Raw genomic sequence first — 25,112 nt, 5'->3', positions numbered from 1 at the left:
TCTCACTTACACCAGTATAAATCAAGAGTTACCACTGAAGTCAATGGAGCTACACCAGAGTAAAACCGGTGTACATAAAATTAGACCCAGGCCCTAGACATATATTTAATTATTTTGTTTACAGATTGTATCAAATTATTCAGATATTTGGACCCAACTGAACTCATTAAAATGCTAAAATTACACCAAAACAGGAAATTATAAACTATACCCTATTATCCAAGAGATTTTGCAAATAGCAATGAGTAGATGTGGTTTCAATGAGTGTAAAAGTTCCACATAAAGAAGTCAATGTTTATCTAAAGGGTGTAAAAAAACCTTCATTTATGACTCATGAGACTAAACACACAACTCGTTGCCAATTGCCATAGTAATTTCTGAGATGAAATAATTTCTGAGATGAAAGATCTCTCTTAGGCATAGTACAGGAGTAGTGACAGCAGTTGGTTTCAGCAGAAGCTGGCAAATGGATGGCAAGAGTGTGGAAAATGAAATAGTGTTCCAGAATCTCAACAAAGATAATCCATAACCATTAAAATCTCTCTAACATGTCTGCAACTGGCAAAAGAGTCTTTGAATTTTTACTTTACCTTCAGAGAAACAGTCGTGTTAGTCTGTATTCGCAAAAAGAAAAGGAGTACTTGTGGCACCTTAGAGACTAACCAATTTATCTGAGCATAAGCTTTCGTGAGCTACAGCTCACTTCATCGGATGCATACTGTGGAAAGTGTAGAAGATCTTATTATATACACACAAAGCATGAAAAAATACCTCCTCCCACCCCACTCTCCTGCTGGCAATAGCTTATCTAAAGTGATCACTCTCCTTACAATGTGTATGATAATCAAGTTGGGCCACCTCCAGCACAAATCCAGGTTTTCTCACCCCCCCGCCCCACACACACAAACTCACTCTCCCGCTGGTAACAGCCTATCTAAAGGACCACTCTCCTTACAATGTGCACGATAATCAAGGTGGGCCATTTCCAACACAAATCCAGGTTCTCTCACCCCCGCCCCCCCCCCCCTCCACAAACTCACCCTCTTGCTGGTAATAGCTTATCCAAAGCGACCACTCTCCTTACATTGTGTATGATAATCAAGGTGGGCAATTTCCAGCACAAATCCAGGGTTTAACAAGAACGTCGGGGGGGGGGCGGGTAGGAAAAAACAAGGGGAAATAGGCTACCTTGCATAATGACTAAGCCACTCCCAGTCTCTATTCAAGCCTAAGTTAATTGTATCCAATTTGCAAATGAATTCCAATTCAGCAGTTTCTCGCTGGAGTCTGGATTTGAAGTTTTTTTGTTGTAAAATAGCGACTTTCATGTCTGTAATCGCGTGACCAGAGAGATTGAAGTGTTCTCCGACTGGTTTATGAATGTTATAATTCTTGACATCTGATTTGTGTCCATTTACTCTTTTACGTAGAGACTGTCCAGTTTGACCAATGTACATGGCAGAGGGGCATTGCTGGCACATGATGGCATATATCACATTGGTGGATGTGCAGGTGAACGAGCCTCTGATAGTGTGGCTGATGTTATTAGGCCCTGTGATGGTGTCCCCTGAATAGATATGTGGGCACAGTTGGCAACGGGCTTTGTTGCAAGGATAGGGGGTGGGTTAGTGGTTCTGTTGTGTGGTATGTGGTTGCTGGTGAGTATTTGCTTCAGGTTGGGGGGCTGTCTGTAGGCAAGGACTGGCCTGTCTCCCAAGATTTGTGAGAGTGTTGGGTCATCCTTCAGGATAGGTTGTAGATCCTTAATAATGCGTTGGAGGGGTTTTAGTTGGGGGCTGAAGGTGACGGCTAGTGGCGTTCTGTTATTTTCTTTGTTAGGTCTGTCCTGTAGTAGGTGACTTCTGGGAACTGTTCTGGCTCTATCAATCTGTTTCTTCACTTCCGCAGGTGGATATTGTAGTTGTAAGAATGCTTGATAGAGATCTTGTAGGTGTCTGTCTCTGTCTGAGGGGTTGGAGCAAATGCGGTTGTATCGCAGAGCTTGGCTGTAGACGATGGATCGTGTGGTGTGGTCAGGATGAAAGCTGGAGGCATGTAGGTAGGAATAGCGGTCAGTAGGTTTCCGGTATAGGGTGGTGTTTATGTGACCATCCCAGAAGTCACCTACTACAGGACAGGCCTAACAAGGAAAATAACAGAACGCCACTAGCCGTCACCTTCAGCTGCCAACTAAAACCCCTCCAACGCATTATTAAGGATCTACAACCTATTGGATACAATTAACTTAGGCTTGAATAGAGACTGGGAGTGGCTTAGTCATTATGCAAGGTAGCCTATTTCCCCTTGTTCTTTCCTACCCTCTTCCCCCCCCCCCCCCCCAGACGTTCTTGTTAAACCCTGGATTTGTGCTGGAAATGGCCCACCTTGATTATCATACACAATGTAAGGAGAGTGGTCGCTTTGGATAAGCTATTACCAGCAGGAGGGTGAGTTTGTGTGTGTGTGGGGCGGGGGTGAGAGAACCTGGATTTGTGTTGGAAATGGCCCACCTTGATTATCGTGCACATTGTAAGGAGAGTGGTCCTTTAGATAGGCTGTTACCAGCGGGAGAGTGAGTTTGTGGGGGGGGGGGGGGGGGGGGGGGGTGAGAAAACCTGGATTTGTGCTGGAGGTGGCCCAACTTGATTATCATACACATTGTAAGGAGAGTGATCACTTTAGATAAGCTATTACCAACAGGAGAGTGGGGTGGGAGGAGGTATTTTTTCATGCTTTATGTGTATATAATAAGATCTTCTACACTTTCCACAGTATGCATCCGATGAAGTGAGCTGTAGCTCACGAAAGCTTATGCTCAAATAAATTGGTTAGTCTCTAAGGTGCCCCAAGGACTCCTTTTCTTTTTACTTTACCTTCTTGTGTAAAGCACTCTGAAATCAACAGATGAAAATTTCTAAGACCTAAGTATAACAATTAGTTTTGTAAAAAGAAAAGGAGTACTTGTGGCAATATCTGCAAAAAGAAAAGGAGTACCCACTAAGACGGCTGCTACCCTGAAATTACTTTTGTGTTCGTATTTGGATTCTGGCAATCGGAACCAATAAAATTTCCCACTGTAACTTGACTATAGAATTATCTTCACTTTTCGGTCTATGCCAAAATTGAAATGGACCAGTTAATAGATTTTCTACCTAAAAGAAAAATGAGTGGGAAATTATGTTAAATAGTGTTTGTTTCTCTTCAGTAACAAGAGATGCCCATTAAGCACATTTTTCCTTTGCAAAAATGTTTACATAAACTACATTAATTCCTTTAGTATGAAGTACTCATGGGGGATTGTCCAAGTGTGATTGGCACCTTTAAGAGGGAATGTGTCCAGTTCACCTATGACTAGTTAGTGGCCTCTGGATGGCTCCTGATAGAAGGCATCTGTCCTCTATAAAGATCCAGTCAACAGTTGAGAAAAGGGAGTAGGAAGGAGGAGCAGGGAGCTTTCAGTAGTTGCATGAGACCTGATAAAGTCCTAGTTGATAGCTGGCAGAGAGAACTGATGAGAACTGTGGGAGAAAACGGCCAGAGCTAGGGAACCCTGCTGATTATCAGGTTTGTGCAGAAGCCCTTAAAGTAAAGAAGGATGAACCAGGTCAGTTAAGGAAGGTTCAGCCAAGGAAAGGAGGGTTGATTTTGGAGAGAGGTTCCCATGAGAAGCTGCTCAGCAGGGATGTAATTTGCAGATGAAAGGGGGAAGCTGGGGAGTGGCACCCTGTGGGGATCCGTCTTGCGGGCTAGGAAAGAAGAGTTGGAAGGGGAATGGAGAATTGCCAGAAGAGTAGAAGCCCTGGCACAGGAATAAAAAAATAAGGACTATTAACTGAAGTAGAAGGCTTGAAGAGGGGGTTCTGGACCTGATCCAAGCAACTAGGGAACAGTGTGGCTGTTACCTCTTGGGTGGGTGGCCTACAGATGGTGACTGTGGAGGGGGGGATAGAGAAGTGCTGCATTTTAACCTGTCTCACTTTTGGGTTTTAGGAACTGTCTCCCTTTTAAGAATCTGCAGCTGGTTACACTAAATTACAACTGGACATAGAGCTTGAATGGGATTCTGTGCAGGAGAACATTCCTGGCTGTATTCACATTATTAGCTGAACACTTCTTCCCTTGCACTGCTATCCTTCCTACAAACTTTGGAGAAAAACATGGAGTCAAACTGCCAAGTAATGGAGTGGCAGGCTTATTTTAAGAGGTTTCCTGTCTGTTTTCCAAATCTCACATGGGGGGTGGGGGTGGGGGGGTGGGGGTGGGAGATGCATTGTGTACATTATTTTTTAAATACTTATTTTACTAAACTGCCTCTGAATAGTTCCTATACCTGTTATGGATATGAGCCCTGACCCTCACTATAGTGTTGCAAGGCATTCCCCGCTCCACCGCGAGAGGATGGGCCTAAGGGGAGCTGGGCCCTGGCATTCTTACAATGCTGAATGATGGCGGTGAGAGAACAAACCTTGGAACGATGCAGCCTGGGGGGGGGTTAGCGCCTGCACTCTGGACAGGTGTTCAGCTAGGTACGTGGAGAGGTGTGAGCGGCGCCAGGGGACAAATACCAAAAGCCAAGGCCTACGCTCGTTTACACCCCTGCAGCTCCCGCGGACGCTCATGGGCTGAACACGGTGTAAGTCTGTGCACAACGTGGCGCTAAACGGGGGGCGCAGGTGCATTCTGCGGAGCCTCAGCTGCCCCCCCCCCTTTCTCCTGCTCCACGGGCTCTACGGCCCCCGTGCTCGGAGCGTACTGGGGGCTCCTCACATTGACAGGCTGGACCCGGCAGCCAGCGCCTCCACCTCGGCGCCCACTCCCTCCCCCAGCCCTGCCCGCCTGCGGCCGCGCCAGGCCCCGCCCGCTCCGCGCAGCGCGCGGGGGTGGGGCGGGTCAGGGCTTGTCCCACCCTCTCACCAGCCCGCGGCAGTGGGGCGCGGAGGCTAGAGCGGCGTAGGATCGCCGGAGAAAGGGCGGGACGGCCATCACGGGATGCGGTCACGTGCCGAAGGGGCGTGTTCTGCCCCCGCCCTGGTGCTCGGCTGGGGGACTGGTCCATGTACTCGAGGGGGGGAGGGTGAGGAGCAGCGAATGGACGGACCGAATCCTGAGCGGGGGCGGGGCCAGTCACTTCTACGTAAGAGGTCAGCGCCACGCCCCTCCAACTTGCTCACGTGACGTAGCCGGGCTCGGAGCTGCAGAGCGAGCGTCGTTGGGGCTGGTCGCGGAGGGTTCTGAGTCGCCCCGTCAGCCAGACACCGAGCTATGGGCCGGACGCCGAGGTTCCTGCTCGCCACGGCTTGCTTGGCCCTGCTGTGGCGGGTGGCGGCGGCGGCGGCAGGTGAGGCGGGAGCTGGGGGTGCCGCGGCGAGCCTGGGGCGGCTCCTCCTTGGGCCGGGGGTTGTAAACGGCGGAGGTGTCGTGTGTCTCCCCCCCCCCCCCCCCCGTAATTCGAGCGCTGTGGCGGGCCCATGCGCCGGCGCCCAGCAGGAGTTCGCGCCTTCCCAGGCCGGGGTGACGCGGGCTGGGAAGCGCGTCCCCGGGCCGGGCGCTGACAGGGCCCCGTGCAGCTGGAGCGCCCCAGTGCGGGGGGCCCCGGGTGACCGGCGCGGCTGCACGGGCTGGGGGGCGTCTCCCTAAGCTCGCCTCTGTCGCCGTGATTCCCCAGTGCCCTGCGCTGCCCAGGAGACTCGGCGGCAGCCGGCTCCCTTGCACGCGCACCCAGCTTTTTTACTCTGGTGTTGGATCCAGTTCCCGAAAGCGTAGCTTGCTGGTGTTAATCGCCGCTTGCAACATTTGCTCCCCCTGCTGCGGCAGGAGGAGGACAAGCAGAGCCACTTAACAGATTTGATTAACCCAGGGCAGTAAATGCCCAGATCTGCCTCCCGAAGCCGTGATTTATAGTTGGTATAAAAAAGTGCAAAGACCACTGGGAGGAAATAGCGCAGCAAAACTGAGTAACCAGCTACAGATCCTGTTCTTGAGTAATCAGGAGAACAAACTGTCACGTTGGAGTTTTTGATAGCCAGGTACTCAAATCTACAATAGTTTATTGCATGCTTTTAGATAACTTAATGTTGTTATATAGTATTTATTTATGTAAGTGTTAATTGGCACTCCCTACATCAAGGAAATGCATCACTATAATTAAGGCTAAGATTATGTCAGGGATTTGGCTAGCGGCTGCTGGCAGCAGGGGACCCCACAGCCTCTACCCAGAAGCTGTGGGTGACGGGAGCCCCCGCAACTGATCGACCTGCTATCAGTGGTGACCCCTGAGCTGCCTAGTCACTGCTGCTGGCAGGGGTCCCCCCTGCAGTGGCTCAGCTGCTGTGCACAGCCAGGGCCACCTCGCGGCTGCCAGTGGCAGAGGGACCCCAGAGCTGCTCAGTGGCAATGAGCAGGAAGAGGGGGAGGCACAGCTTTGCAGCTGGCGACAGCAGAGGGACCCCAGAGCTGCTCAGGGGCAGGAGCCCCCCCCCCCCCCGCAGCTCCTCTGCCACTGTGGGCAGCGGGAGACACCCACAGCTCCCAGCCCTGCAGGGGGCCTCTCCCAGCCACGGGGCAATGGGGGTCCCTATAGTTCCCAGCCTCTGAAGTGGGCGTGGGGGGCGAGGTGCTGGGCCCTCCTCCCTCCCCATTTTGTCAGGGATGTTTTAGTAAAAATCAGGACAGGCTTCTGTGATTTTGTGTTTATTGCCCATGACCTGTCCCTGACTTTTACCTAAAATTATCCCTAACAAAATTGTAGCCTTAACTATAATTACTTGAAGATTGTCCTATCCAATATTTTGTTTAAACATTCATTCTCAGAATGACCTTGTACGAAAGGTAAATATTAGTACTTGCCTGTGGGGGAAGTGATTTGCCAAAGCCTCACATGAATTCAGTGGCATTAGAAACCAAGGCTCACTATTGCTAATCCTATACTTAATCCACTAGATCACCATGTTTTTAATCACTTCAATATTGGTCTTGGTACATCAGATTTAGGGAAATATAAGACAGAAATGTCTATGGGTGAGAATTTCAGTACTTAATGTATTTAAAAGATCATAATAAAAATATCATGACTTCTGTTTATAAATAGTTAAATGTAGTAGATCCAAGTACAGCATGTGTAATCACATGGACAAAATTAGTGCTGTTTATACAGTCAAATGTTTAAAGGCCATTATAGCTTTGTTTGAAACAAAATGAGACTGGACATGAGTCATTAATATGGTAAAATCATATTGACTGTTCATATAATTGGTATTTTTGTATTACTTCTGGAAGTAATTCTGTGTCCTGATACGATTTGCATCATCCTCTTCAGCATAAGAGGACACGGTAAATCCATGTGGGACTTTAAGTGAAGAGTTTTGATAGAGGAGCAGTTTCCAGTCACTCCTCAAACTGAAGAGAGTGGCTGAAACCACTGTAGCATTATCTACTCCAGTTGTCATGTAAGCAGGTCAGGTCAGCAGCACCTTATGAACTTGCAGTTTTTGTGAGTTAAGTCTATAGTACTGAGCTTCGGTTCCTCTTGAGATGAGAAGCTTTCTCTGCAGAAGCATTGAAATCAAGAGGCTCTGTGGCGCTCATTGCTGCTTTTGACTTCATGGAGCCCCGAACTGAAACCTTTTAGAGAACCCTTGTCAAACCTGGGATGGCATCTGAAGATCTGACTCGTTCTGACTGAATTATTGCAGTCATTCAGGTTCAGGGTCAAAATTGACAGTTCCATTTTTGAGATGATGCAGTGGTATACTTGCACCACAGTGGTCAGGCAGACACAACTTTATTATTCTATTATTTGTACTACAGTGGTGTCTGAAGCCCCTGGTCATGGACTGGGTCCCTATTTGATAAGCAATGTACAAACAGAACAAAAAGATGGTGTAGTCTAAAGAGAATGCAGTCTGCACCGAGAACCTCAACAAAGCTGTTCTCAGATGCCTTATTTTGGCAGCAACTCCTGTCCTGCCATCTCCATTGGAGTGCTGTGCCAAGCTGTTTGTGTGGCATTAAGGGGAAGTATCTGAAGATGAGTGCTATTCTGATTCTATTCAGGGTATAGTCATTAGCCATATACATCTTGTGACAGGGTCAGGCGAGATGGCTACAGGAGAGTGATAGAAGGGAGATATATTAGCCCCAGGTTAAGTAGGTCCCTTTTCCCTGGGTAAGGTAAAGGTTCCAGAACAATCAGGAACTTTCTGGAAACAATTAAGGCAGGCTGATTAGAACACCTGCAGCCAATCAAGAAGCTGCTAGAATCAATTAAGACAGGCAGGCTAATCAGGGCACCTGGGTTTAAAAAGGAGCTCACTTCAGTTTGTGGTGTGTGTGTGAGGAGCTGAGAGTGAGAAGGCGTACTACTGGAAGACTGAGAAGTTCAAGCATTATCGGACATCAGGAGGAAGGTCCTGTGGTGAGAATAAAGAAGGTGTTGGGAGGAGGCCATGGGGAACTAGCCCAGGGACTTGTAGCTGTCATGCAGCTGTTACAGGAGCCACTGTAGACAGCTGCAATCCACAGGGCCCTGGGCTGGAACCTGGAGTAGAGGGCGGGCCCAGGTTCCCTCCATCCCCCCCCCCCCCCCCCCCCCCCCCCCCCGAACTCTCTACTTGATACCAGAGGAATTGACCTGGACTGTGGCTTCCATCAGAGGGGAAGGTCTCTGGCCTGTTCCCCGATCCACTAGGTAGATCAGCAGAGACTGCGGGGATTGTTCTTCCTTTTCCCTATGCTGGCCAGTGATGAGGCTAACTGAGTGAACAGCAGATTTGAGCCACGAAGTGGCCAAACTGAGGGCTGCTGTGAACCTCTGAGGTAAGCAAATCCACCAATAAGCGCAGGACCCACCAAGACAGAGGAGGAACTTTGTCACAATCTCTACAGAAGAGGAAAACCTGCAGACTGAACTGATATTTTTGGATCCATGCGGCTCTAGGAATTGTGACAGTCATTGATGGGTAACTGGACCAGCTTTCCTATGTGAATAGGATTGGTGTGTCCTCACATTGTGTTGATGAGCTGGTAAAGATGAAAAGGTGTAAGGGAACCCCTTTTTCCTGGAAAGTGGAGAAATAGGCAACAATGTCTTTGAGTAAGACACCTCTCTCATAATTCTGAGGCAGCCTTATCCAGAAGAAAGGGCTGAATTCAAGACCCTAGAATCCCGAGCTTCATTGCTGCAGTCTTCATGTGGCTGAAGGATTTACCAGTCTATACTTTCACCTCAAAATGTGGATTTCCAGGTCTACATTACCAAATGTCAGTGCAGATGGCTTAGTGTGACTAAGTCTCTTCACAAGGAAATGTGAAAGGTCACTCAGGCCAGGTGAATGCCTTGACTTCAAGTAATAAATTACCTTTAATTTATATGGTGGCAAGAGCTGCTGTTTCAAGAGTGATGTCTGCAGGTACCTTGGGGCTGTAAGACAAAGCTCGGCTCTAAGCTTTCTTGTTCTAGGACAGGATCCAGTACATTTGAAGTCTGGCAGAGGATTTATCTGAGTCAGCAGATGTCTGCTCAGATTCAACTTCAGAGGCTGGATGATTTGATCTCAGTAGTATCTGTGGCATACTTTAATGTGGAAACCATTGCTGACTGACATCTTGATAGACATGAGCAACATAGGACATGGGTGCATATCCAAGTGACAGGACATTTCTGGTCTGGTTCCAGTCTAAGGATAATCTCTAATTACAACTGGACTTCTGATTCAGTATTAAAAGATGTGCTCACTCTCAGGTGGAGAAGTCGTTAGTTTCTCCAAGAAAAACAGTACATCGCTTTTAGAGTCAAGGCTGGCATTGCATATGTTATGTACTTTAAGATATCTTAGTATTCCAAAAAATAAGCAGGGTGGAGTTAGACAAGCTGATGACTCTCTATTTACAAAAACAGAAGTATCAGGTCACACCTGTTGAGAAACCCAGTAAGAGTGGGTGGACTCTGTCCTATAAGCCATTCCTGGTTTTCAGTTACCTAGTACTTTCCTCCCCACTATCTCAAACTACTAGTAACAGACCCCTATGAGTGAAGATGCATGCTAAGCAGAAAGGAAAGATCAGTCTTGGTATTCAGGATTTCCAGTTCTGCAATGTAGTAACCTTGGCATTTGAACCCTGAGGGATGTTTCCATCTCTTACCCGTCCACAGCTGTCAGGTCTAGTTGCAATTATTCCTATTAATGCTTAGACTGTTGTTCTCTATAGTATTGTATAGTACTTGTCCACTTCAGGAGCCAGGATAGAGTTCTAGAGTATGGAAAAGTCAAATTTTAATACTTGTGTTTTATCAGCTACAATACGTGCTTAAATGTCCATGCTCTTTTGGTACAATTGTAACAAATGAGGGCTTATACCAATTAGGCCAGCATTAACTAATTCCATTTTGTTGCTTTCTCCCATAAGTCTTTAACTGACTCTTATTTCCTTTAAAAGAACAGGAGTACTTGTGGCACCTTAGAGACTAACAAATTTATTAGAGCATAAGCTTTCGTGCACTTCATTGGATGCATAGAATGGAACATAGAGAAAGAAGATACAGATAAGTTGGAAGTTGCCATACAAACTGTGAGAGGCTAATTAGTTGAGCTGCTATTAGCAGGAGGGAAAAAAACTTTTGTAGTGATAATCAAGATGGCCCATTTAGACAGTTGACAAGAAGGTGAGAGGATACTTAATTTGGGGAAATAGATTCAATATGTGTAATGACCCAGCCACTCCCAGTCTCTATTCAAACCCAAGTTAATGGTATCTAGTTTGCATATTAATTCAAGCTCAGCAGTTTCTCACTGGAGTCTGTTTTTGAAGCTTTTCTGTTGCAAAATTGCCACCCTTAAATCTTTTACTGAGTGGCCAGAGAGGTTGAAGTGTTCTCCTACCGGTTTTTGAATGTTATGATTCTTGATGTCAGATGTGTCCATTTATTCTTTTGCGTAGAGACTGTCTGGCTTGGCCAATGTACATAGCAGAGGGGCATTGCTGGCACATGATGGCATATATCACATTGGTAGATGTGCAGGTGAATGAGCCCCTGATGGTGTGGCTAATGTGATTAGGTCCTATGATAGTGTCACTTGAGAGTATTTGCTTCAGGTTGGGGGGCTGGCTGTAAGCGAGGACTGGTCTGTCTCCCAAGATCTGTGAGAGTGAGGGATCATTTTTCAGGAGAGTTCAAAATACTCCTGTGAAGTCTTGTTGGCAGACTTAGGGTACGTCTACACATCAAAGAAAAACCCCCTGGCTGGGCCATACCAGCTGACTCGGGCTCAGGCTTTAGGGCTGTTTCTCTGCTGTGTAGACTTCTGGGCTCAGCTGGAGCCTGAGCTCTGGGACCCTCCCACCTTGCAGGATCCTAGAGTCCTGAGCCCACACATCTACATAGCAGTGAAGCAGCCCCAGCCCTGTGAATCCAAATCCACTGCAATGACCCTGCTGTGGATTTTTATTTGCTGTATAGGCATACCCTTAGTTCTTTTTGCTCTTGTACATTTTTTGTTCTCTATTTAGATGCTTATGAGCTTTAATAAATATATTTGGAGACCACTACATAAGGTATAATTGGCATTTCTGGGGCATCGCATTGGAATAGCAATAGTATTGTTGGCCAGGAGTAAAGTGCATTTGAATCTACTTGAGCCTAATACATGTGTAGTTGGAGTCACTAACAATACTTGAGGAAAAAAGATAATCCTATGGGTTGACCACAAGACTAGATGTTGACAGATCTGGGTTCTGTGCCAGGGATTTGTGATTTTAGGCATGTCACTTCTCTATGCTACAGCTTCTTATCTGAAAATAAAGATGCTTTGTTGGGGAGTTGATTCAGTTCATATGTAAACACTTTTGAGGGTGTTATGGAGGTCCTCAATTCATAGGTGCTAATAAGTAAAACTGAGATCTGTGATTTTTAAAAATGCTAGAAAACTAATCCCATTATCTTTGAGAGAGTTGCTCTTCTGATAATGATAAACTGGCCCATAATTAAATGTTTTCCTTTTTTCAGACAGCTGTGCAGATCTTAAAACCTGCAGTGAGTGTGTTAATAGCACTATTCCAAAATGCAAGTGGAGTCAGTGCCAAGGTAAACATCTGGAAAAACTAATATTCAATAACTAGATATGTCTTTGGGTCTGATTTCACAAACATTTACAAGGGGTGATGGATGGTAACTCTGTTTTGGTGGATAACATAGTGAAAAGCAACACTATCTTAAAATTGTTCTAAACTGTTAAGATCCCAAAACAGAAATGGACACAAACTACAAACACTTAGACATGAAAGTTAAACTAATCTTAAATTCTTACCCAGAGGCAGCTGAATATTATGCCCAAAATACAAATAAATACAGAATTTTTAAAGGCCCGCTAACCAAAGTACCTGAAGCACCATAGAAAATCTTAGCTACTAACTGTGCAGTAGACTTCTCAAAAGACAGTAAACTAGTTACTTTGTCTTGCTGGTAAGGAGGTTATGGATGGACCTTGACGTGTTAAAGTTGACAAGCATTCCAACATTGCAGTCCCTTTTGAGATTATCCCACAAAACTGTTAAATCTAGTCCTGATCTCAAGTGCCCCAAGAGAAGACTGGGCAGTAGACAATCCTTTTATGTAAGTTAGCCTATTTCTTTATATTGTGCCCAGAAGGCATAATCAGCATTAGGATTCCATTGTTCTGGGCACTGATCAAACATTGTGTTAAGACAGTCCCTCCCCAATGAGTTTAGATTCTAAACATGAGACACAGAAGTGGATGAAACAATTAGAACAAGAAGAGGAAATGAGGGTAGTGGTGATGGGATAATACATGGTTATGTAGACTACCCATGTAAGGTCTTATGGAGGATCTCTCTCCATAGTTAATGGAAAGCAAGTCTCAAACATTACCAGCCCAGTTTTGGGTTGCTCTCAAAAGGTTCTTACCACTACAAATTCAGTATATGTAGTCTCTTTCCAGAATTTTCTGACAAAATTTGAAGCATTGTGGACAGCCTGTTTGAGAGGACTATGGACAAATAAGCGTGCTAAATGTCTTGAAACTTCTTAACAGGTTACATTAACACTAAATTGCTATGTAAATATGGATTGTCAGTTTGATCAAAACAGATAAATATGAATTCCTCTTAAATTGAAGGTTAAATTCTGCTTTAGATATATCACACAACTTCCATTTATTCTTAGTGGAAGTCATTGTGCAGTATCACAGAACTGGGCCTGGAGTATTTTTGACCTAGTTTTTTTTTTTTTTTCAAACATAGTAACAGGAAACTAAATGGTGCTTTTAATGTTTTAATTAAACTTGTCTGACTGTTTATATCCACGTACCTTTTTCAAAATGGTACATAAGCAGGTATCTGTAAGTAGAATATATTTCAAGAGGTATTACATGGATTGCTTACAGTGCTTATGTGAGTTAATGTTACTGTTCACTTTTGCTTTACAAAAACATACTTAATGTCATTAATGGTGGAACACATTCACATGTATTAAATCTTGTCCATTGAAATCGTCTTAATTCTAATAGCCAAGAGACTGACATCCCCAGGGAATCCCCCTGTAGAACATTAAGATGTTTTATGAGATAACATAATTTGTAATTGATAAAGCATAATATTCATTTCTGAGAAATTGTCAATATAAAAATACCTTTTCCTACCACTCCTTGATATCACTTTTTTTTGGACAGGATCAAACTTTTCTTGTGAAAATGCAACAAGACTTAACTGTACTACCATTTCAGAGTGTTTTTGTAAGTATCTGGATATTGTTTACGTTAACTTGGAAAAGACTGCATTAAGAGTCATCTATTTGAGACAGTCTTCCTATTCTTTGCAACTTCCAGCGCTGTAGTTACCAGCCTCCACTAACCTACCTTGTATCAATTGTATAATTGTATAAATCTGTATAGTACGTAAACTTTAAGAGAATTGTCCAGTTAAACCTAGATTTACATTTATAAGAGTAAAATATGCTTTCTTGTATGCTAACACTGTACACATTTTTGCCTTTTAAGGAGCTTACTTCACTTAAAAAAAAAAAAAAAAAAAATCCAAGTTGGGCCACCCCCCAGCAGCAGAGTTTGGGTGTGGGAGGGGGTTGGGGCGGGTTCTGGGAAGCACTTATCTGGGGGTCTCCCCAGAAGCAGCAACATCCACCTTGCTCAGCTGCTAGGTGGAGGAATGGTCAGGCAGCTCTGTGAGCTGCCTAGGCCCAGAGTGCTGGCTTCGCAGCTCCCATTGGCCAAGAACCACACCCAATGGGAGCTGCAGGGAGGTGCCTTCAGGTGGAGGTAGTATGCAGAGCTGCCTGACCATGCCTCCGCCTAGCAGCTGAGTGAGGGGGATGTTGCAGCTTCCAGGGAGACCCCCAGGTAAACACTACCCAGAGCCTGCCTCACCCTGTCCTGTGCCCCTCCCACATCCAAGCTGCTACTGGGGGTGGCGGGAGGATAGGCATGGAGCCAGGTAGGGAGCATGCTGGCCCTGCCAAACCCCCCTCCAGCACCCGCGGGGGCCCTGGGCAGCCACACACACAGACACACCAGTTTTATTCACTGGTATTTTTAGTAAAAGTCATGGATGGTTCTTGGGCCATGAAGATTTGTTTACAGCCTGTGACCTGTCCGTGACTCTTACTAAAAATACCCAGGACTAAAACGTTGTACTTCACTTCTAATTTCAGATTATTTTAGGGACTGGCAATTAGAAAAACCTCTTTGTAAACTGATTGCATTTGCCCTGGAGTCACTAAGGTGAATATGGAACCCCAGAATGCCACTTTTTAGTAAACCACTTTCTAGTAAAACAGCACTTAACTGGCAGTTTAACATGACAATAATGTCAGAATGAGTAGTAGAACTCCAATCCGTTCCTATTAGGTTTGCAGTGAGCCTGTTTCTCCCATTATACCAAGTATTACTTGACTCCTGCATATCCAAGAGCTGTTAGATTGTATCCTGGGAATTTGGTGGGGGCCCCCTTTAGAAAGGAATCTTAATGAATCTGCTGCCCCAAATAACATGCATTGTCATCAGTACTTAGAACATATATATATACAGCAAACTGCTTTTATTAACCAAATTCTTTTTTAAAAGTTCTAACAACTTCTTAGACTGCATGCTCAGGTTTTACTTTCTGGTACTCACTGGAAGGAGAGCTTTATCTAAACTCAGCCTTTTGGACCACTGAAGATGTCCCAGCTTTCAGTATATATTTTAATCACCCAGCAAGCCAGAGCAAATGCATACCTGCTTGTGGAATCTAGCTCCAAATTGAACTTGAACTGTTATGGGAAGACTTTTGAAGACACAAAGGGGAACTGGATGCCTAAATCTTACATATCCTGCCCAGTTTCCAGATCCAAAGCCTGGGTGTGCACCCACCAATTAGCCACAGCAACTCTTCAGAGTCTGCGGTAGCCGGTTGGAATGTTCCATAACACTTGTGCTGAGCTTTGTGGTGAGAGTCCAGGCTTGGCCTCTGTTACAGTCTGTTTCTGGCTTGAATTACACTATATGCGTGTCTCAATTTTGTTTGCTTGAGGTATTCTGCTCCCACAGTTTAGTATTACTATAGTGCAGTGAACTCTCTTCCAGTCATTTTGCTATTTCACTATAGTCTTCATAATCCATTAAGCATTTTACTATCCTTAAATGGGAGTCTGTTTTATGTTTGTTACAATCTTGTAAGTTTTTATTTTTTATACACAATTCTACAGATTCATCTACTGCTGCTACCACAGCTGCTGCTGCTACCACAGCTGCTACCGCTACCACAGGTAAAGAAATATTTGCTGTAATGAACTGATAACTGGGCTAAGTAAGATAACTTTAAGCAAACTTTGGTAGAACCCTTGTTTTACAAACTAATTGGGAATAAAATTGAACATCTCAGTTACAGTAGGTACAATGCACAACTTTCTTGTCCTACAAACCACTACAAAGGAATTGCCAGTGATTGAAGACATGGGAATATGAAGGGAAGTCAACTTGTTCTTCATCTACATCATTTTTGCTGTGACTTACTTTTTTTCCCAGTCAGGAAATTTGGTCCATATAACTGCTTATTCGTAAGATTAGTGCTCATAAAACTAAGGTTCTACTGTGTAAGTGAAACAGATTTCTAGCTGAGGGAGTTGTCTCAAATATTTTAGATGTTTCAAATATCACAGTTATGTTAGTGCTCCACACACAATAAAGAACTATACTGTCTAATGAACTAAATCCATTTATAATAGCTTGAGAGCCTTAAGTATTCAGGTAACTATACTGCAGCAAGACTTAAATTTTAAATATACATGTAGTAACAGCTCACAAATTTGTCTATAAAAATTTACTTAACTTCATAGCATTATAAGTACCTCTGTTCTATGTGTACATAGTCTGCATTTTTAAGCGTGGTTGTTCTTGCTTGAGTGAGATGATAACCTATAAAAACTGAAGCAATTACAAAAATAGAGCTTACAAAAGTGATACTTCCAAGTTCAAAACGTACAGACGTTTCTCTCTACAAAACAGCTAACATCACCAGTGCAACTTCACCCAATGCTTCATCTACTGCTTCAAGTACTCCAGTTCCCTCAACAGTCAGTACACCAGGTAACTTTTTTCTTTTATTGTCACAGTTTAAGTATTTAAAAAAAAATTAAGTCTTCCTATTTGGAAAAGCTTATTTGGAAATAAAAATGTTACTTGGGTAACAGGAAGTAGTGAAGAATAGTAACAGCAGGTATGCCAGAAAGTCATGATCTTGCATGCCACAATTACCTTTATCAGGGTGGAATATCGGTTGTGAGATGTTGCCTTGACAGTAACAAACACTGCTCAGTGAAATTTCAAAATAAGTGAATTGGCTAAATTAAGTAGTTTGGCTTCATTTCAGCTATGTTAAGCATAGCTTCACAAGAGGAACTTGTGAAGTCCGGTGACTGAGTTAAAATATTGCACTCCTGACACCCTGGGTTAAGGTAAAATACTCTAATGCAGTGTTTCTCAATCTTTTTAATACCAGGGACTGGCTTGCTCCTTCCTAAACTGTGTTGGAGAGATTTCAGGGACTGGTGCTGATCCATGGACCAGTTGTAGAGAAACACTGCACTAACACGTGTTGGGCAACAACAATAGGAGCCAACTTAAAAGGCTAGATCTTGAAATTATACCACCTAATGAAATATATTCAAAAGGGGGAGGTAGTTTTTAAAAGCCTATCCATTTGGTGATGGCTACAATGCCCTGTGCGTTGTGTAACTAAAAGATTTAGATCTACCTCATCACATTACTAGAAGATTTTATTTAACAGATGGGATACTATTCAAGCAGAGATTTTTATTGACTTTAGTAAGGTCATTCACTAAATATGAGCAGAACCAATAGCTTAGGGCGGGGAGCAGAAGAGAGGGTTTCGCCTCATTAGGAAAATTGTTTTTGGCCTTCTGTGGGAGTCCTGATAGAGGTGCATACCCCTTTGGAAATCTTAGATGTAGGCTGCGGATCACAGGTTGAAAGCCATTGCTGTAAAAGTTGCTTAGACAGATCCTCAAACCTGGGAGTACTAAGGAAGGAAGTGAAGAACTGTGTTGGCAAATGTCATGCTTAGGGGTTGTTAGGCATACACACTGTGCTTTCTTAATCAGTGTTTAATCTCAAACCTCTTACTGAACAGATTCATAGTACAAGAAGGAAAACCCCAAATTCTGTACTAATATTTACTGTAAATGTGACATCCTCTTGTTAAACTATAATCTATTAATTTGTTGTTTAACAGGTACAACCCATACTACTGAGAGTCCCCCTAAACCAGCTCCTCACAAGTCTACATTTGATGCTGCCAGTTTCATAGGTGGGATTGTCCTTGTTCTGGGTCTGCAGGCTGTAATCTTCTTCCTGTATAAATTCTGCAAGTCCAAAGATCGGAACTATCATACTCTCTAGAGCCTGTCATTTTACAATGGACTAGTAGCCCAACACCTGTAGTTCACTGAAACAAAATATATTCTCTGTCCCACATGGAACACCACAGTTCAGAATATCCTTTAAATCTCCAAAAGAAGACTTTTTGAAAGGATGATATTTTTGTAACACTGTACTTGGCAAGAGGTGGTATGAATCATCTCTGGCTCAGCAGAGGTACTCAATATGCTGCATGAGTCTTTGTGATTCTTCTTTTTCCTTAGTGGCTGCAGCTGTGGGACTTTTCTTTTTTTTAAACTTGACATGCCAAATGTAGACTCTCAGTGAGTCTTGTATTCAGTGGTAACACTGTCTTGAGTAGACAATCTCATGATGATGATTGTGGAGGCTAATTTAATCAACCATAAGTGCAGTATCCCTATCATTTTATCAAGATGTGAATTATCAGTGACTGACTTCTGGGAGTGAAATACCATTTGTGCTAGCTTGTGGCTTTTGTAGTGTACTGTGAGGAAGGTTAACAAAGGTTTGTAGAAGTAGAAACTGTCTTCATAAAATATCCTAGTGGAAGAAAATAATGCCATACCCATATTTTTCTACATGAGAATTAAAGATGCCAACCAGGAATTGTATTGCACATTAATTTCTTAAATTTGGCCATTAGTTGTTACAACTGAAAGGGTGGTGAGAGTATTTCCCCTCCATGTAAGAGGAAATAATGTCCAGTGCCTTAAAGAGTAAATGGTAGGGTTGCAAATTCAAATGTTTGTGCCATTTTTATTTGTATCAAAGTTAAAGGCTGATGCAGTACTAGCCTAATAGAGTAAAGCAGAGTACACCCTTCCAATCTCAACATTCACTACAACAAAAACATGGCTAACATTTTATTTTCTGACCTTTTGAGAGGTTGACTCCTTTTGTGAATGAGGGACTGGGATATTGGACTAATTTTGAAGGTGAACTAAATTTTCACTTGTCTCAAACTATTTCTGGCTTGTAACAAGGCAGGCATAGGAAGGCTATAGCATAATTTCACATTCCTGACTTCAAAAGGGTGCCAGCTTAAATCACTTTTGTCTGAAAAAATGTTATCTATTATTATTAGAGGCGTTCAAGATTACTAGAACAGAGAAACAGTTTGCTTTGTGCATAGTAAGTTTCACTGTTCTCCACTGCCTACAAACACTTTCTCCTCCTCTTTGTGTGGGCCTTTGATGCAGCACTATGGGAGTGAAACAATATAAGATAACATTGGAAATGGACTGGGCAGGCTTAGCACCTGAAGCTACTTTTTAACTATTAAAATTGACTAGATTTCAAATGGATGGTGTTCCTTATCCCCATTTTGAAGAAATTCTATAGCCTTATGCAGCTACTGACTTGCATGATTGAAATGTTTACCTTAAACTGGGTGTTTAAACATTGACAGCATGATTACTAATTAAGTCATGGCAATGTATGGGTTTTATAACTTAATAAGTAAATGAAAAAGCATTTTAGTTGCAGTGAGTTTTACTTCCTCATGCTCTTCTGCCTTGGAAAGCATTCACTTTGTTATGCTGCATAGAAAACTAAACTTGCTATATAAAATAATTACCAGACAGTGCTGTACCTTCAGAGGATTTCAGGTTAATGTACTCCTGACAAAAGCCAGGCAGTCAGCTCAGGTTTATTAAACAGACTGACCACCCAACTTCCAGCAAGCACTGTTTGTCTGGATTGGATGGTGTATCCTTGGCCTTATATTGTAAAATCATTTAGTCTGTCATTCCCATCTCCTTAAATTGTTTCATAACTTAATTTGGGCAGAGGAACATGCTCTATGCACTTATTTCTATAATGTGACAAATAAGACCTCCCACTTTTCATAAAACAGTTTTATTTAGCATTGTGCCTAATTCTCTAAAAGCTCTGTCTAACATTTTGGTCTTAGAAACTTGCAGCAAAAGGCTACAGGACACTTGAGGAAAACAAAGCTACAGTTAAACCTGGAGTTGATTAAAGCATTTTTAGCAAAATTTTACACAGTAACTAAATTAGTCTCACACTGATCTTGATTTATGTTAGAAAATGTGCTCATTAAGCAATCATTTTTCAAGTGCCTTAATTGTTTTAAAATCTCTGGCCTCAGATATGTCGGAAAAACTGATGGGGGGGAACTTGCCTTAGTTACTAAAATAATCCTTTGGTGTCAGCAGTTGCTACTTACCAAGACTTAAGAAACCCAGGATCTTGGTGCCATTGATGTCAGTCTTCAGGAAGCTCTAATTTTGTAATGCACAATTATTGCAGAACTATAGGTTTAGTCTTGTTCTAGGAAGGTGTAAGTTTTGTGCAGCAGCCTATATGCTTGCTTTGCTAGACAGACTAACTTCCATACGCTGCTGATAAAATCATAGCTAGGACTTAGTTTCTGTCTGGCAACTTGATCTAGGTTGCCAGACGTGTGCTTAAGCTGCCTTGCTATGGTTTTTGTTTTGTTAAAATTGAGACAGCTTCCTTGCAAAATTACAGTGCCAGTTAGTCTGTGCTGGCTACTAGCATGTGACTAACAGAACTTTCAGGTCCTCTTAGTTGTGTTTTGAAGCAGAAGGTAGCTTCCTTAGATTGTCTCCATGGGGTAGTTTTATTTGCCATTAGGCTGCCTCTTTAAATCAGAGCTTAAGCACTGAACAGTAGTGACTTTTTTTTCAAGCTGTTTATCATCTGACTTGTTCCTGAAGCCACCTTGTGCAAATATATATTTATCAAACCTGATATCTTATGAATGTTCCTTGCAGACATTGCTGTATTGTTTGTATTTTGTCTTCAGTGGAAGAAATGCAAAACAAATCTAATCAGAAAACCAAATTGACAAATAAAATCACATTTATTGAATGAATTTTTTGGTTTTATTCAGTTTGTAAATATTGTCTCTCATTCTGTGGCTTTTAAACAAGTGTTTTCAGCCTTCTGGGTGAATCTTAGTGAAACTGCTCCTGCAGAGTAGTAATCCTTGACACTCATCTTAGCCCCTCTGAGGAAGATTAGTACTAAATTTCCCAGCTGTAAAAGAACCTGTGATTAATGTGCCCAAGATCACACAGGAAGAATGTGACAGACATGGATTGGGCTAGGGCTCTAGCCACTGGACACCATTCATGGTATTGTGAGGGAAGGGCACCTGATGCTGGATTCTAATGTGCACTAGCAGAGTTTGTAACATCTCTGCAGTGATGTGAGATGTTAGTCACTCTTCTTTCACTGACTATTCCTATGCCAGGACAAAAATCTACTGAATCCTAGTGTAGTCAAGGCAAGTTGTTGTTTTAAAATGTTAGCTGCTTGAGGCTATGCCCCAGCATTTGCCTCTAATAGTTTAAAACAACAACTTGTCTCGTCTATACTGGGATTTTAACACTAACTTTTAACTTAAGTCTTCACTGTAGAGTTACAAGTCAAGTGTTATCCCTTAACTGAATCTCTCTCTCCTTGCCCTTACAGCTGATGCTTTTAATTTGTCAGCTAGCCTGAGGGAATAAGTGCTGCAGCTTGAGGTAGCACAACTCATCTGCTGCTAACACAATTATTGTGCTACTTGAGGGGTGTTTTGCAGTGAAGACAGCCTATGAACTTCTTTGGGAATAAGGGGAAGAGTTAGTAAGTGCTTTTAATTTGTAAATGTTATTCTTAAAGTGGTGTGAGTACACACCCTAAACTCTCCTCTGAGGAGAGTGGAGTCTGTTACTTGTATCCTGTGGAATTCAGGAGCCTGCTGCCATAGAAAACTACCCAATAATGGTAGCAGCATCATAGTAGACAGAGGTGATTGCGGGGGGGGGGGGGCGTTAAGCAACAATCTGAGTAAGCTTCAGGGCTATTTTCTTAACATGGCAAGCTTCCAGTTTTAACTCATAGGGCCATAGTACAGCCTTACAAACTCCTTCTACACATAAATAGTAACCCTTAAAAGTGGAAATGCTTAAGACCCTCACACATTGCTTAAGGAATGATATGGAAAAATATACCAACCATAACTGATTCAGACTTGGAAACATCACATCACAACCTTAACACTAGTGATAGTATCAGTTTAACAGTGGATGAAAAGTAAAATTTCCATATAAACAAAGGTTTCAGAGTAACAGCTGTGTTAGTCTGTATTCGCAAAAAGAAAAGGACGACTTGTGGCACCTTAGAGACTAACCAATTTATTTGAGCATGAGCTTTCGTGAGCTACAGCTCACTTCATCGGATGCATACTGTGGAAATTGCAGAAGACATTATATACACAGACACCATGAAACAATACCTCCTCCCATCCCACTCTCCTGCTGGTAATAGCTTATCTAAAGTGATCATCAAGTTGGGCCAATGTGTGTATATAATAAGATCTTCTACACTTTCCACAGTATGCATCCGATGAAGTGAGCTGTAGCTCACGAAAGCTCATGCTCAAATAAATTGGTTAGTCTCTAAGCTGCCACAAGTCCTCCTTTTCTTTTTTCATATAAACAAATGAACTGGTCATTGCCACTAGAATAATGTTACAGCTCTTATTTTCATATTACAATGTAAAGGTTATGGGGAAGTAACCTGTAACACTAAAAACTTCAGTAACAACTTGCTGGAATTATTTATTTTAACAAAGTAATGTCATTGCTTAATGGGTGAATATTTTTCACAACTTCTGTCCTTAACTGTAAATACTGCTACTTGTAAATAGACCTTGGCCTTAATTGTCCTAATATCATTGGCTGTTGACAAATTATGGTACTGCTAAGCATATTCCATCCTAGCCTGTTTCCCTGGGACTCCAGTATTAAAACTGGTGGTGTTTTAAATGACAACTCTGGTATTGGATAAATTTAACCTAGGTCAAACAATGGGAAAGAGCGTGCACTAGGCAGTATGGCTGCCTTGTTATAAAATTCCCTAACAAACATTTAACTCTACTTGGGTTAGCTGTTACCACTCACAAGATCATGGAGGCATTGTAGATAGTTCTCTGAAAATGTGCTTAAATGGAGGAATCATTCGGAAAAGGATAGGGAAGACAGAAAATGTAATGCCACACAAACTCTGCAGATCGTGTCAACACCTCTCAAAAAAGATACATTAGAATTGGAAAAGGTTCAGAGAAGGGCAACAAAAATGATAGGTGTGGAATAGCTTTTATATGGGGAAAGATTAAAAAGACTGGGACTCTTCAGCTGAGAAAAGAGGATATGATAGAGGTCTATAAAATCATGACTGGTGTGGAGAAAGTGTTACTTGCCCTTTCACATAACATAAGAACCCAGGTCCCCAATGTCTTTAATAGGCAAGAGGCTTAAAATAAATATAAGGAAGTACTTTTTCACCCAACCTATGGAACTCATTGCCAGGGGATATTGTGAAGGCCAAAAATATAACTGGGTTCAAGAAAGAATTAGCTAAGTTCATAGAGGATAGGTCCACCAATGGCTATTAGCCAAGGCTGTCAGGGATGCAACCCTGTGCTTTAGGTGTTCTTAAACTTCTGCCAACCAGAAGGTGGGATTGGACAATGGGATAGATCACTTGATAAATTCTTTCTGAAGCATCTGGCACAGGATACTGGGCTAGAGGGACAGTTGTTTTGACCCAGCTCAGACATTCTTATGTTCAGGTTTCACTTTTGCTCTTTACAATAGCAAGTGTGTCTACGGCACCTGAATACCTCTGAAGATGTAGGCCTTAGTTTCATAGATTTTTTTTTTAAAGTCAGAAGAGACCATTATTTCATCTAGTCTGATCTGTGTTTTACAGAAAGGATAATGCTGTGAAAGAAAAAGCCAGTTAGAGTTGCCATCCATTGCCTTTGAAAAAGTGTCTTTGCTGGGGCTCTGCCTTGGTACCTGAAAAAATACCAGCTGAGAACCTGTAGTAGTACAGAGTCTTGTCATAGCAGCCTTGCTTCAAGCTTGGATTGGCTTGACCTGTGGCAGGGAAGCACCACTATTCAGCTGTCCTCAGATCACAGGTGAGAAGATGACAGAGGAAAGGGATGTAAGAGAATATAGATGACACAGCTGTAACACTAGGCAGATCCATTTTACTTTATGCTAAAGGCACCAGGTGGAAACAAATGGACATTGATCTAAATTTATGCAGATTATTGTGGTCCATTGGCAGTATGGTCAGGCTTTAGTTCCAAAGACTGCATCCCTTAAGGTACAGAGAAATCAGTGGATGGGCAAAAACAGCCCATGTCCATTCTTGCATAGTAGAATATTATTTGGTTGAATTATACAGGTAGAGAGATACTTGGCAGTACCTGACTGAACAAGCGGTGTACAGTCCTGGAGCCTTAGAACTACACTATTTCTATGGGATCAGTTCCACTAAATAACACAGCTCTTGTAAATGATACTTGTAGCCCATAGGCTTGCCTTTACTATATTCACTGCCTTGCCTTATATTTAGCTGCTTTTATTATCAGCTGTAATGAAGAAACCTACTGTATCCACAGTTGCCAACTTTCATGTGGTAAATAAGCCAGAAATCAAGCTAATCCTATTTCAAAACAAGCCAGTCCCTAAGAACCCCAACATTCTATGTGACTAGCTGCCCCCTCCTTGCCAAGAACTGATCAAAAAAAAAAAAAGCAACAAGCCCAATTTCTGCATTTTTTTTTTCCCACAGGTTTGTATCCTGTAAGACATTAGCTGAAGCATAAGGGTGGTTAAGTAGGCCATAACCCTTGGCATAGATCAACAGTTACTTTTAGATTTTATGAACTAAGGAGAGCTTGCTTAATGGTAGGAGTTAGAATGTTCCAGTAAGTGCTACTGCAAGGAACACAGAAGTAATAACTGTAAATCTGCTTAAGAATAGGTGATAGATATGATCATGAGCTGAAATGGTAATTACATCTATCAGTATACTAACTTGTTGAAGGAGGACACCTCAACATTAGTAGGATGAGGAAATATATGTAGGGGAAAAAGTAGGAAAAACCCCTACTGAATATGCTTTAGATATAGTAGTATCAGTGTAACATATTATAAAGGTTGCATCCCAGCCTGTGGGGTAAGAAAGAGAGGTGTAGTCCTTGGAAGAGGCCAAAACGATGGTCACTCGTGATGAGGAAGATGATGGCTAACATTTCAGGTCGTCCTGCAAGGGATGGTGTGAGTATATGGATGTACGTTCTGTAGTGTCTCTATCTTACTGAGTTAGTGTGTGTGACTTTGCTAAATGTATTAG

The 25,112-nt window shown here is 42.7% G+C and overlaps 1 protein-coding gene and 1 long non-coding RNA gene across 6 annotated transcripts; one reads left to right on the top strand and one right to left on the bottom strand.

The window, feature by feature from the left end:
- The first annotated feature begins 5,014 nt into the window (after positions 1-5,014).
- Positions 5,015-20,784, top strand: CD164 (CD164 molecule). 5 transcript variants are annotated; one of them, XM_043542769.1, is made up of 7 exons: positions 5,158-5,338; positions 5,689-5,698; positions 12,003-12,079; positions 13,683-13,745; positions 15,713-15,772; positions 16,512-16,592; positions 17,758-20,784. In XM_043542769.1, the coding sequence occupies exons 1-7, from the start codon at positions 5,263-5,265 to the stop codon at positions 17,922-17,924; spliced, it is 534 nt and encodes a 177-aa protein (XP_043398704.1). In that variant the 5' UTR covers positions 5,158-5,262; the 3' UTR covers positions 17,925-20,784. The 5 variants fall into 5 exon arrangements, with proteins under 5 accessions (XP_037750533.1, XP_043398704.1, XP_037750534.1 ...); XM_037894605.2 differs by lacking the exon at positions 5,689-5,698 and having other exon boundaries at positions 5,015-5,338; positions 12,002-12,079; XM_037894606.2 differs by lacking the exon at positions 5,689-5,698 and having other exon boundaries at positions 5,158-5,332; positions 11,999-12,079.
- LOC122465025 lies at positions 20,007-23,911 on the bottom strand. The gene is made up of 2 exons (XR_006289545.1): positions 23,762-23,911; positions 20,007-20,948 (listed from the first exon to the last, which is right to left on the bottom strand). It is a non-coding gene; the product is annotated as an uncharacterized LOC122465025 (long non-coding RNA).
- Between the last annotated feature and the right edge of the window lie 1,201 nt (positions 23,912-25,112).

The sequence above is a fragment of the Chelonia mydas genome, chromosome 3 (assembly GCF_015237465.2).
Source record: "Chelonia mydas isolate rCheMyd1 chromosome 3, rCheMyd1.pri.v2, whole genome shotgun sequence".
NCBI lineage: Eukaryota > Metazoa > Chordata > Testudines > Cheloniidae > Chelonia > Chelonia mydas.
Note: the sequence above shows the minus strand (reverse complement) of the source record. Positions and strands in the feature narration are given on the sequence as shown.